This window comes from Myripristis murdjan, chromosome 18 (genome assembly GCF_902150065.1).
Source record: "Myripristis murdjan chromosome 18, fMyrMur1.1, whole genome shotgun sequence".
In the NCBI taxonomy this organism is placed as follows: Eukaryota; Metazoa; Chordata; class Actinopteri; order Holocentriformes; family Holocentridae; genus Myripristis; species Myripristis murdjan.
The window spans coordinates 21,496,127-21,509,816 of NC_043997.1; the positions used below are offsets into that span (position 1 = coordinate 21,496,127).

Sequence of the window (13,690 nt, forward strand, 5' to 3'; positions counted from 1 at the left end):
ACAACCTGTCTTCACATTCATACACAGGCTGGCAAGGACATGAAAACAGAAAACATATCTTGGAGTTTTATAGCAGGAAAACAAAAATCTCTGGAAAAAAAAGTCATCAGAAATCAACAGTGAGAGCAAATGTGCATACAAATAAAACAAATCACGGAAAAGGGGAGCTAAGTCTTTCCTCACCTTTGTCTTTGTCTCCTCCAGTGTTGTTCCTCTCAGTGTCAGCAAGGCTCTCTTCTTCTTCCTCCTCCTCAATCCCTTGGAATTCCAGATCCTCCTCCAGGATTGTCTCCTTGCCACCCTTCTAATGAAGGGGCAGAAGATGTTGAAAGCGAGGATGGAAGAGTGTGGGGGAAGACAAATATGACAATTGGACATTCATAAAGGCAGGCAGCAGCAACACTTGACAACCAAGTGTGAGATTTATACAAGGCCTTTTCTCGACTCATAGTAATAAATGATAACTTTCTACTTCGCCAGATAACAAGTTCAACATGCAACATATTTGTCAAATAAACTACTGTATAAGTCAAATTGGTGTTCAGATCACAGATGCAAATTATGGGCATATGAGGCCATGCCAACACAAACCTTAATGGGCATGAAGGCTCCAGAGGAGTCAAAGGTGCCCATTTCCCCGTCCTCCTCATCTGTGCACCACTCAGGCAGGCCGTCCCTGTCATCCTCCAGGCCCTCGCTTCCCGCACGCCGGCGGCCACCACCATGACCATCAGAATCCCGGAAATCAAAATCAAACTTCCTGCGGCGACTCTCGCCTGGACCGCCATGGTCCCGCCAGCCCGCTGAGCGAGGACCACCATCTGAGACAGAGAGGGAACAGGCTGTCATCAGCTTTGAAGCCGCCATGAGTGAGAACCAGAGAATGCAGACATTAATAACTTTGAAGTAACAAAGTCCAGAAACACACTTGCAGAAGAAGAGGACAGTGGCAAAAACAGAAAAAGTTACAGAAAACTCTAGTTAGACTAAGGGGCCAAGGTGATGACTAACCACTAAGTTCGCAAAGATTAATCAACATTGTCAAAAAATTGATGGCAAAATTAGCTGCTGACAAATTTAATTGTTGATTATTAGTTGGTTATATCATCGCGCGTTTTTCATGCTGTGTGTGGACCTGACATTGTTTTCTGGAGCAGAGTTCCTGAGGGGTGAGCCATCTTGCATCGTTACTATCTTTGCTGAGAGTTAGGTGTGCCAAACAGTGACTAAGAAGCAACAGGTTAACACAAAATGTAGCAAAATGGCAGCGGCCATGGCAACACCATCGTGTCCGAAAAGTCTGGAGTATTTCTAACCCTAACCACCCTAAACCCTGCAAAGATAAGGACTGGCTGCACGATTTTTAAAATGGATCTTGCATATCACAGGAACATGTCGGTCACACACCAACATTTGAAAAGTAGGCACGTCAACCTGAACACCTCTATTATTGCGACAAAAAGAAAACTTGAGCATTATCGCCATCATAAAAGTAAACTTTATGGCAGAGCAGTTTTATTGGATTGTATTAGATTATACCGGTGGACCTAATAAAGTTGCCACTGAGTGTATATTGTGTTTACTGTTGGTTAGAACATGCTTAAAAGAACCTCCAAGTAAATTTAAAAGCTTCCTGGCTAAAAACGAACCATTTGGTAATCCTGCAATTCAATATCAGATTAGCTGACAAATCGTTTCAATAATCAATGACTAGTCAACCATCGAAATAGTCATTATTTGCAGCCCTACCAAACACTAAATACGTCAATGACTTTAGCTGTCCAAGTTTGTGTATGGGTTAAGTATTGGGATTTACCGTCTCCCTTTCTCCTTTTCCACTGTCTGAAAAGAACAGAATATTTTATTTCTAAAAAATAAAGTGCAAAAGTGCAACGAGGACTCCCACTAGCCCGTTAAAGACAAAAATCTGGGTTTGCCAGACTTTTTTTTTTTTTTTTTGAGAAACTGCCATCGCCATTTTGTAGATTAAAGCCAATGCCCTCAAGGCAGACAAAACGTAGTCATTTCAGAGCAAGTGCTCCACCTGGCTTCTTCTGAATCATAATGGAGCACTTTCTAATGATAGATAAAAAATTTTTTAGAGCCACATGACACAGTCTGACCACTCATAAAGGTTTACACACTACACAGGCAGCTGGCCATTTACAATAACAAGAACCACAGTGAAAATAGAGAACGCAGCAGTGGAAAAACGTTGGTAGGAGTAGTTACTCTGATGATAAAAAGCAAGCACAGTAGGAGAGCTGTGGGAGTTTCTGGTGAGTGCCAGAGAGTTGTACCTGCAAACAGAACTGTGTGCTGAATGCTAGTCGTTGTGCAAGCAGGTTGCCTAACAAAATGTGTTTAAAGGGAACAAAAGTGTAATAGTGAGAACACGCCCATAGAGGAGTGTGCATTTCTCCTACCATCCCTGCGGGGTCCAGCCAGTCTCCAGCTGCTGCCCGGCTCCCCCTCCTCCTCATCCTGCTCCTCCCGGAGGGTGCGCCAGTTATCGCTGTCGGCCCTTGTGTACTCCTTCCTCCCTGGGCCCCCGGGACCTCCGGACTCCTCGAAGCCGGGACGCCCCACCTCCCGACGCAGCGGCTTCTCAAAGCGACGCTCACCCCTGGGGGACAGAGGGAGATGGAGAGAGAAAAATCATAGCAGAGGGGCAAGAAGCAAGTTGGAAACATTAGCTCATTTTTGCACTAGAGGAATTTCTAACAGCTGTTAAGTGGCAGCAGTGGTGGAGCTGATAATTGTTTTAGAGCTATCAAGCCTTTAACAATTTCCTGTGAAAGTGAGAGTACCAACCTTACTCTGAGTAAAATACAATAATTCTAAGCAGGATGTCTACAGGATAAATTTCATTTTCAGTCCTTTTTAAATACTTTTCAAGGTAAATTTGAAAAAGAAATTAAGACAGATTTTTTGGGGAAAAGGTATCTTTTTCTTATTCAAATGACCATTGCAGGTAAGTGTAAAGGTAAGTATTATATTCTCAGCAGAGGTCAGTTTTAGGAAGGTACATGATACTATCAGAGACACAGAGCTAAGAGTAAAACAACTTAGCTAGCAAGTTGCTGCTGGAGTGGATGATTATTTCTGAACACGGGACAGGTAACTCCCAAAGATGTTTGTGGATTTCTCTGTACAGATGCTTAAGTAAGTTATCTTGTTTGGCTATAAAAGTAACATAAAATCTAATAGAAAGCGAGTTAGAATAAGCTTCAACATTTTGCCCACAGATTAAGTGTAAACCATCAGTATAAAGAAAGCATCAGGTTTAGAGTTTGGTAACAACAGAAATGTTGACTTTCATGCAGTAGAGCTTGACTAACGTTGACAAAAAGAAATTAGACAATGGCTAAGTGAAATTTGAAAAAAAAACTGTTCACGTAGGAATTTACACCTCTTCAATTCAAATGTAAGACTATTAAATGATTTTTAAGGCCAAACTTAAAACTGAATTGAAGACATTTTTAGACTTTCTAAGGACTGTAGACTTAATTTTATAGCCCAAACACAGAGAGAGCACAGAGGTAGTGGCAGAGAGGTGACAGACAGTGATATGTTTTGTTTTTATTTTTTATTTTTTTATTACCGGTCATCCCAGCTCTGGCTGCGGTGGATCTCTCGGACGCTGCGGCCGAACCCCACCTCTGCATCTTCAATACTTCTTTGGTAGAATCCACCTTCACCACGGCCTCGGCCTGGGTCAAAAACACACACTTTACATCATACTACTGTTTTATTTTGTCGTTTATTTTAAGAAAGGGCATACACAAAAAGCTATCTATTATATTCATCATCTGTGTGAGAACATTTTTGATCAACTGTTTTAAAAAAACATAAAGCTTGAACACTTCACTGTTTAAATTAACTATATTTTACACAGCAATTTCATTTGTTTATATCTCCTCCAAACTGCAGATAGGAAAGCCACACAAACACACAAGAAAACCACAATGTGTCGTTTCCTTGGCTGCCCTGAACCGGACGCTGAGTGTTTACATTGGCCATTCATACGCCAACAGCGCCGTATGTGCACAAGGTGATTTCATAAGCCTGGCGGCCTTAGGACAGGTGTGGCCTGACAAAAGGAGGAATATTTGGACAGGCAAAGAGGAAGTGTGCTCCATCAAGAAGGCAAAAGTAAAAGGGGAAAAAGCACTACAAAGGATGGCTTGAATAAACTGTTTTACTTTCCCTGGATAATGTCCATTGTGGTTTAAGCCGAGGGCTTTGGGTAGCGTTTCTGTTGCAGTTGGACTGATGTCAGTTTGTGGATTTGTTGTGACTGTGATTTAGGTTGTGTTCACTCTGTGTTTAATTGTGGTTATGATGAGAGATATAACACAGGTTTGTCCCGGGTGTCTCACTGTTTTTTTTTTTTTGTTTGTTTGTTTTTTTATAGTCTCACCTCGACCTCCTCGTGTGGCCCCTCGTCCTCTGACCACTCCAGCCGGGGTGGCCCCACCAACTCCTTTACCCATGAGCCTCAGCACTGCCACACTGTTCACAGACATGGAGAAGTTCCTCTGCAGAGAGAAAATGGAAAAAGCAAAAGGGAGGAATGTGAGGAATGTCAGCTCACTGCCACATCTGTCACACAGCAGAATGGCTGCCTTTGAACCAAGTGTGTATCTTGGTGCGATAGGATGAGTTGGAATGTGTCAACAGCTGCATGGATGTGTGCTTGCGAGTGTGCGTTTGTTGCAGACCTGCTCCTCCTCAGTGAGAGGCACCAGTGCCAGTGGCTGCATGGGCTCATCTTGCAGAATAGCAGCAAACTCCTTATCCTGCATGTCCTCTGGGACCTAAAAAACAAAACGTGGGCAATTTCAGCACATTACAATTTCAAAGCAAAAAAGAATCTTACGCTAGTTTTACCTGACCAGCAAAAACATGACTGCCTATTTTTGAGAATCTAGGATTTAAGAGTCTTTTAAGTTCAAATAAAAAGCACATGCACTCCTGTTTGAGATATTGTTAGCTTCTGTCAATGATAGTAGAAATCAAGAGGGTTTAAAAACATGGCTGTCTAAAAGTACATCCAAATCCATTTATAGCAATTTGCTATATTTTAAAATGCTGTTTGCAAGTTGCTTGAGTATTTTTAGCACCGCTGACTTCCTCGAGCACTGCTAAAACGTTCCGTCACTCTTCTTAAAAATCTGAGCAGTTCCATTAGCTCGGAGCAGAAATGAGCACATCACCGCTTCTCACCTTGTTGTCTTTGATATAAAGTGCTAACATCTCCTCTCGGCCGTAGCGGTACTCGGCCAGCTTGTACTTTGGCATGGCGGGGGAAGGAGGGGGGGATGTCACACTCCCCCCACTGGACAGTGCACGGAGCCTGGGTAAAGAGGAGCACAGGTATCAGAGAAAAGCCCATCTTTGTTTAGCTTTAAAAATCTCCTGCACAGACCTCAATAAACACACTTCTTGGCCATCTCAGTGCTGTCTGTGAGGGGTTTGGGTTGTATGGAAGAGTATTAACTTTTTTGAAAAACTGAACTTTTTATATTGTATTTCAAAAACAGCATCAAGGCACCAGTATATACATGAGAATTCAAATGAGCCACAACCTAACTATAGCCAGAATTGAAGAGACAGTCTTTCAACAGGGGGCGTCATGCTACAATAACAGACTAGGCCTTTGAAACTGCATCTCTCTAGAAACCCCTTTTTTCTGTCTACAGCCTTTAGATGAAATGTAATGTAGGAAATTACTGGTATGAATAGCCTGGTGTGAATTCCCCTCTTGGCACTCTGCACAAAAAATGAGTGCTATTGTGAAACGTTGACAGAATTCATTTTTATCTGGATTGGGGTAAAAAAAAAAAAAAAATCTAATAGCATCCATCTTGCACAAGGGGGAAAAAAAATCCACTTCACTGAAGGTTCTGTAACAAATCAACCATCCTCCTACGCAGGTCCCGTAGAATTTACTTGGCTAAACACAGATGACATATTAGCTTTCCAATCTCAAGATTTCATTTTAAAATGCTATTACTAGCAGGCTGGCTTCCAAGGCCTGCGATTTAACAATGGCTCCATTCACATGCTTCTGCACAGTGTGTCACATTGACTAAGAGCCCCACATCAAAACCATATGTAACTCAAAGGGGTGTGTGTGTGCGTAATATGTGGGGGGTTATAAGAGGTAGAAGTAATACTAAGGAGGGAAAGAATGCATTGTGAAAGAGGAGAAGTAGCAAAACATGCAGCACAGAACGGAGTAGAAAAACAATCATTTTTAAAAAAGCGCAACAGAGACTAATATGCATAATGAGACCTGGAAAAAATGCCAGTGCGGTGGCTGCATACTCTTACTGTCTGTATATTATCACACAAATCACTCATATTTAGATCAGTGAACACAATCTTAACATTTTCCCCCCATTAGGATAAAAATCTGTATTGCTTCTACTGCTCAGCCAGCTGAGTCATTGCTAAGGTGCGGGGAAAGCAGTTAATACACAATGAAAAAGATATTGATGCATAATTAGATCAATACAATTTACATTTATTAGGTTCATGAATGTCTTGGAGGCTGAAAGCTCGGGTTAAGATATGCTGATTGCATGAACCCAAGAGCGAGGAAGATTTTATTCATTGTGGATTCCACTGGGACGATTAACATACTTGACTGCCTCCACTGCCAACAGACCCTAAAATGGTAAAAATAACTCTGGAATGCCAACAGGCATACAGAGACTGGTGGAACTGGTGGGGCTGCTGGCCGGGTAGCAGGACGGGGCACTGTCAAGCTATGGCAATGGCAAGGGGTGGGAGGAGCGGGATGGAAGGACCACAGAGGAAAAAGCTGCTGCAGATGTGTGAAGGGAGGAATATTCTGCCGAGCTGGCGCTGCACCAAGAATGCACACAGCAGTCACAGGCCATTAGAGATGGAGAGCTACCAAACCAGAGACTACGCCTCCCATTAATCTCTACACAAACATTTACTGAGAAGGAGGAGGAGCGGCACAAGAGAGAGAGAGAGAGGGAGAAAAATGGATAGAAAAGTGTTGTGACTACACTGAGATTTTGAATTCAGGTCAAAGCGGATTTACCACAGCTAGCAATTACACGTAAAACAATCTTTCAGAAGTCATGGAAGTTATGAGCGAAAATGTGGCATTTTTTTCCCCTTTACCAAAAGCACACTGAAATCCTGATGATTACAGTTAATGCCTTATGAATAGCTGAAATAAGCCCTAGCTTTAGTGATTTATGGGTATAACGTTTATAGGCATATGTGATGGTTATTAAAGTTGCATCCTGGATTTATATAAAGCATACAAAAGTGCAGGGATTTAATCATACATATGCACAACTTTCAGAAAATTTACACCACAATGCCATCATCTTGACCTTGACTAATTTCATAATTTCATTTCATTTCACATTTATTAATTGTTTTTGATGCAGGCTATTGTACTGCCTTTTTATTGTGTGTATGCAAAGATGTGTGTCTCTGTATTTTAGTACTGTCTGTCTTCTGTGTTGGTGAGCCAAAGACAACTTTCCACCTTGGTGGACAATAAAGTTTTATTCTATTCTATTCTAAGCCCATTTTTACAATTTTTGACATAATCCCTTGCATAGCTGCAAAGTTTAGGATAAGCTGTATTTTTTCTGTCACCGAGAACCATGTATCTCATTAGGTAATTATTCAATTTAAAAGTCAGAATGTAAAGCATAGGATGCATTTCAGGCTTTTTGCTGCAAAACTCAAAGACATGTTTGCTAGAAATGCTAGAGGGGGCATTATTAGGGGCAAAAGCAAAGCCTTTCACCTCAGTAATACGAGAAGGAAAGTCAGTACTGTGACCATTCATCTAGTGCTACAGCGTAGTCTACAGGTATCTTCCTTCAAGCTACAGCTCTTGCACCCTCTGTACAAACCCTCATCCTGCCTGAGTAGCTTTGCTTTACTACCGGTGCTAAATTTGACTTCACTCACTATAAATACATCATATTTATTACCAGCAAACCCACACTTATGCCAACAGTCGACAAAATGTATGATTTATGAGTGTAGCAGTTGTCAAAACCACAGTCCTGTGGGGCAATATAAACAGGCTCTGTTTTCTGCTGATTGGCTTCTTGAGCTTTTCAAGAACGGCCCCAACATTGTTTCCATATGAAATGTGTTACTGACCATCGTAAGTGATCTTACATGTGTTATCCTGCATTCATTGTTAAGAGTTCTTCCACTGAAAGGTCTTGCCAATTTATTTTCTCAAGGAAAGTGCAAGCCCCAGCGTTAACACATGGAGACAAGCTGAGGGGATGTGCACATTTATGTTACCATTTTCTTGACATATTTCAGTGTGCAATGTCCCTTGAAAGCACAAAGCTAAGTAGCAAGTCTGCACTCTGATTATGCTACAAAAATACTTGCAAATTGAGAAACAGGAAATTACAAGAGAAATGCTGAATAATAATGCTTTGATAGTGGTTCCTAGCATTGCTGGCTGGCTTTTGTTTAAAGATTATTTTGGGGCATTCTGCCTTTATTTGAGGTCATAGTAGAGATCAGACATGTAAGAGGGGGCCGTCAAACCACAAGGGCCCAGGCCAAACTCAATCCTAGATGACACAATTAAAATAGCTGGCTTTCCACTGCCATGGCACTGCGAGCTAGGGCTTTCTTGGAGCCAGACGGTGCTAATGGCCCGCGGCTTCAATCTGCGAGAACAAAAAGCATTCGTGTTTCCACAGTTGTGCCGACAGCCCTGCAGTTTTGCCCTATAATCCGCCCATCAACATGCTGTGTCAGTGTAAATGCTTGTGAGTGGGAAGTAGGGGGCGAGTCAAGTCTGACCCGGCAGCAGCTAACTAATGCAGAATGGAACTGTTTTTTTTTCCCCTTCGGATAACACTTTATGTGCTGTGTGCTTTAACTGCCTTGTACTGAGACCTACATTTTTTTCAGTTTTTCATGGACCTGTCCCATTGTGTGTTCGATCCCCACTACTGCCAGCTGTCTCACTATCTATTGCACAACATCCACATTTTGGCAAACATCGTCAATTTGGTGTTGGACATTATCCTCTGCCCAGATAATGAGCAGAGCCCTAATGTCTTCGTTTGACCAGTACTGCCAGTCGGCTATGTTGACATCTGTACTAATCAGCTACACCTGTCTCCTTGCCGAAAGCCAGGTAAACCCTCAACTCCGCCTCAAACCTCGGTTAGCCCTGTTTGGCCCATGGGTATTTGGTGGGCCATTAGCACCTGGAAACTGGGCCTGATGTAGCCCCACTGAGGTGCAATGAAAAGACCAGAGGTGGCAATGAAAAGGCAACTGTCCTTGGCAGACACTAGCATGCCCGTGATGAGCACGACAGTGGAAAGCCAGCTAATGTGCGTTCCTTAGCCAACTGAGCATGTGGGACGTCCCATTTGTACTCCTGTTTATACCAGAAATTATTCTACAAGCTGTTTTTTTTTAATCATCCTCTACTCTTATGAGTGATTATGAAGCAATATTGTCTCGAGTCATCACTAAAAAACATCCTAGCATATCTGCAATTGTACCTTTGGCACATATAAACCTCTTACTTTAAAATCTTTAAAAAAAACTGTTGGGGTGGGGATGGGGGGGACGTTGATTCACTTAAGTATTGCAATTTTTTTAATATCAATTTCATGATTCTCAACTTATTAAAAAGTGAGGATACTGGTATCAGATGAAACTAGTTGACCTAAGGAATCATGTCATGTGGATTTAATGAGCCAAATTTGATTTATGTGTGATGATGCCAGCCCCCATAGTAGCCATTTCATTGTAGTGGCACCATTTTTTCAAACTTGACATCACTGTATAAAATGACATACTGTGGCCTCTACGGATAATCACAGCCTCATGAACGTTTACAACCACAAACTAGAGACCTAGGGCATTCGGAGGATGTATGGTTTTCCCTAAGTATACTGACAACCCTGTATATTTTAGGAAAGGGAGATAAATTCTTAAATAAATTCTCCCACACCCCATGAATCAATCAACAACTGTAACATGACAAATCAGATCTATTATGTCCTGAGGGAAACAACATACTTCACGTCAGAAAACGGCAGGCATGTGGAAGAGCTTGTGTTAAGGTACGATAAGAACAAAAAGACATGGAGAAACTAGATCAGTTACCATTCTGGGCCGAAGTTAAGAGTCTCAGCAGTCATATTCCTCACGTCCTCAAAGAACTGAGTATCTGAGGAGAAAAAAAAAAATTAAGTGTAAGTTTGTAGTGGTTTGCCGGGAACAAAACATGTAAATCAATTACTGAACCATGTATGATCAGATACATCAATGCGGTCCAATCAAATACAATTACAAATACACCCATTAACCCAAATTCCTCTGTGTCTCTCTTACCCTGTCCAAATGATCGGAGCAGGCTGGACTGGGCTAGGGCTGGCTGGCTTCAGTTAGGCTTAGGTGACTAGAAGGCTGAGTGGTGCTTTAGCTGTGGTCACAGAGCTCCCCAAACACACAGACACAAAGAGAATAGCTGCCAGTTTCAGGTGCTTGAGGAATACCAGGTTATCAGGTCCTACTAGGTAAGAATGGGGTTCGACGATAGTTTGGAGAATGGAAGCTCGTGCTACTCACAGCCGAAAAAGGTTGTTAAAAAAGAAAAGAAAAAAAGAAAAAAACCTTGGAATTGAATGATGGAACGAAATAAAACACTCAATAGTAATGTTTTTCTTTTTTTAAACAACAGCAGTTATATATCACATTGAAGTTAAAAATATGAACTGATTCATCAAAAAGATAACGCAGGAACAAAATAACAGCCAAAACAATGAAACAGGCTGCTGGAACAGCTGCCAAGAGCAGACGCGACTCTCGCTCGTCCTCTCCTTTCTCTCTCCCCCTCCGTGCCTCGTTCTCTCGCTCCAGCTGAAATGTGGATCGACGGAGACCCTCTAGGTAACTCCTCTATTTCCTGTCCTCCTCCTTTTGCACCACTGGAAAGAAGCAGAGTTTGAAAGACTGGATCAGAGGAAGACCGATTAGAAGAAAGACAGAAAGAACAATGTTTAAGTGTGCATTTAATAAATTAACTGCCTGTGAGACACACTTTCACTCACTGCTTGGCAGTCTGCCCATTATGTGATAGGCACGGCAGTGTGATTTGATTTTCTGTTGTGTAGGCTTGGCACATTATTTCCAAGGCAGCTTGCCTTTGACTCACTGATAGGGACTGGCTGGATCTGATCGATTTGTTTTAGCACACCGAGCTGAGACAACCATTGTTGTACTCCTTTAAAGAATAAATGAAAACGGCAAAACAGTCTAGTCCTCAATCATGGCCCAATCTTTCTTTCACTCAGGGATTTTCCATCCAGAAATCCAGGGAGTCCATTTTGATGATGTTGTGAACCAGCTCATAGTTAAAGCATGCAGTCCATAAGAAATAGCACCTGCAAATGTCATGGCAACTACAGTAATATCCAAGGCAACTCAACTTCACAACCACAGTAAATATTTGTGTATGCTTCACTTCCTCACTTTTCTCAAATGCAGCAGCAAGAGCACTTACACACTCAACAATGCCAGCACATCTTTACATTAACTTTTTTGAACAACATTTTCTTTACAGAACATAAATCTAAGCATGTCACATATACTACAAGTTAAACTCCTCTCTAATTCACAAACACATCAACTTGCCTGCATTAACTGAGAGCACGCCAGTAAGAAAACAATCTGCTGTCATTATTCACTGCGTTATCAATCATTAAAACAATTTAGATAAGACTTCAGTCTGATCCTCACTGTTGAACCATGACTTCACTAAATTACCTATTAAGTCCATAACCAAGATTACTCAGACTTCGGAAAGGACGTTTTTGCCCATTTTTTTTTCTCCCTTAATAATGACCACCTTCTTTTTTTAAATACAAGTTCCCACTGATGCACTTTTCCTGAATTCAACTTTTTGTAGGCCACAATAATATTTGATGATGCACGGAGTTGAAAATTTCTTCAGAAGGGCCTGAGACATCACATCTGACAATGCCGTAATGATTATACTATACATTTAGTACCCTGACTTCTGCTTTTTGATCCTAGTTTTCCATTTGAGAGCATCAAACAGTGAAAATACTCAGTAAAGTCATGCAAATTAGAACAGTAAGATACAAAAATTACAAGGAGAAAATCAAGACCTTTCAGTTTTCCAATGCTCCAAGAAATTAATGTGATATGGCACTGCAGGAGCAAACATCCAAATTTGCATCCCATGCATAACCAAAATGTTTATTTCACTGTTCCACCTCGTGCACAGGAGGAGAGCCAAGCAACAGGTTTTCAGTCTTTCACTGTAGAAACTTCACACTAAAGGAACTAAGGTCAGGCCATGAGGGAATACCTGCAGAAATTTGCTTTTAATTAGCTGCGCAGGAATCTGCACATTGGAGAATATCACACACTTAAAAAAAAAAAAAAAAATCACATTATTTAAATCTGCTGCGATGCAGAATGCAACATGAAACTATGGCTGGAATTATGTGGCATCACTTATGAAATTTGCCACACTGAACAATGCTAAATTGTTGAGCCATGAAGGTGGCTAACGTATAGACGGACTAGCTAAAGTTAGCGTTGTCTTTCGCCCGATGTATCGCTTTATTCCGCTTTCAAACGGATGGCTGCGGATAGAGGGGTAGGAAAATATCACCCCCCGTGTCCATGAATCGATCCTAACAGTGAAATATGTAATATTTCAGTTGCATAACCCGAGCTCGCTACCTAGCATAAGGTATGCGCTGGTCGTAGAGGCCTTGGCTTGTAGGTTCAAATGACACCAGATATGATGGCGGAGGGGGGCGGAGTGTGTAGCTCGGTCTCCCCCGGCCTGCTCCGCCAATGTGCGGGCGACCACCTCCGCTCCGCCGCTCGTTGATAAATGTAGACTTCCTCGATGTAAACAAAACAGCGAAAATAACGTGAACAATATCAGGGTTTCATATGCGATTACAACTTGGTGAAAGCACCTTCCCCACGACCATGAAATCCCAAACATTTGGCTGCAAGAACAGAGGTTAGCTCGTTAGCTAACATTAGCCAGCTAGCTAAAAGACAGGCTGCAAAGAGGAACCACGGCTTACCTTTACTGTTTATAGTTATCAGACTGCCTGTCTGCACGGTATGTCTACGGCCAATAAAACGTATGCATTGGTCTCTTTAATCTCTGTAAACGTTCATTCGACAGAATCGTACTTTAAGAAAGTCGTGCTCTGTGTTTTATTTATTATTTTCCCTCTCCTCCTACGGTCGCTGCTGCGTATCAGTGTGTCTGCTGGCTCCTAGTCGCTGCTCTTCTTGTTGTTTGTGTTTCGGAAACATGGCCGTCCGTGTCACACCACGTGATTGCACATTGACAAGCCACTAGCCAATGTTGTCGCAGGGCAAACACACCCCTATTTACCAGCCAGGACGCTTAGGTGTATCGCACTTTGCATCGCTTTTTTGTCATCTTAGGAGCACCTCAGATGGGTATTAGTGTCTCTACTGCACAGCACAGAGGAAATCAACTCTTTCGGGTACGAGCTTGCTTTTTAGACGCAGGCCGAAAACGCCAAGCTCATCAAACAACTCGCCCTCTGGCAAAAACACACTTGTCGAATAAACTTAACAATTAGAGTCTTAATGGTTCATCGGATAA

General features: G+C 42.0%; 1 protein-coding gene across 3 annotated transcripts in view; it reads right to left on the reverse strand.

Moving 5' to 3' along the window:
* The window catches only part of gigyf1a (GRB10 interacting GYF protein 1a), a 36,100-nt gene extending 22,700 nt beyond the window's left edge, over positions 1 to 13,400 (reverse strand). For 2 of the 3 annotated variants that reach the window (XM_030075625.1, XM_030075623.1), the window contains exons 1-10: positions 13,134 to 13,400; positions 10,393 to 10,988; positions 10,165 to 10,228; positions 5,230 to 5,359; positions 4,725 to 4,820; positions 4,424 to 4,541; positions 3,605 to 3,713; positions 2,427 to 2,626; positions 592 to 821; positions 184 to 304 (exon numbers count right to left, since the gene is read on the reverse strand). In XM_030075625.1, coding sequence (XP_029931485.1) covers positions 184 to 304; positions 592 to 821; positions 2,427 to 2,626; positions 3,605 to 3,713; positions 4,424 to 4,541; positions 4,725 to 4,820; positions 5,230 to 5,359; positions 10,165 to 10,199 — 1,039 coding nt within the window. In that variant the 5' untranslated portion in view covers positions 10,200 to 10,228; positions 10,393 to 10,988; positions 13,134 to 13,400. The remainder of the gene's footprint in view (positions 1 to 183; positions 305 to 591; positions 822 to 2,426; positions 2,627 to 3,604; positions 3,714 to 4,423; positions 4,542 to 4,724; positions 4,821 to 5,229; positions 5,360 to 10,164; positions 10,229 to 10,392; positions 10,989 to 13,133) is intronic. The other variant, XM_030075624.1, reaches the window with a different exon arrangement.
* Positions 13,401 to 13,690: the final 290 nt, after the last annotated feature.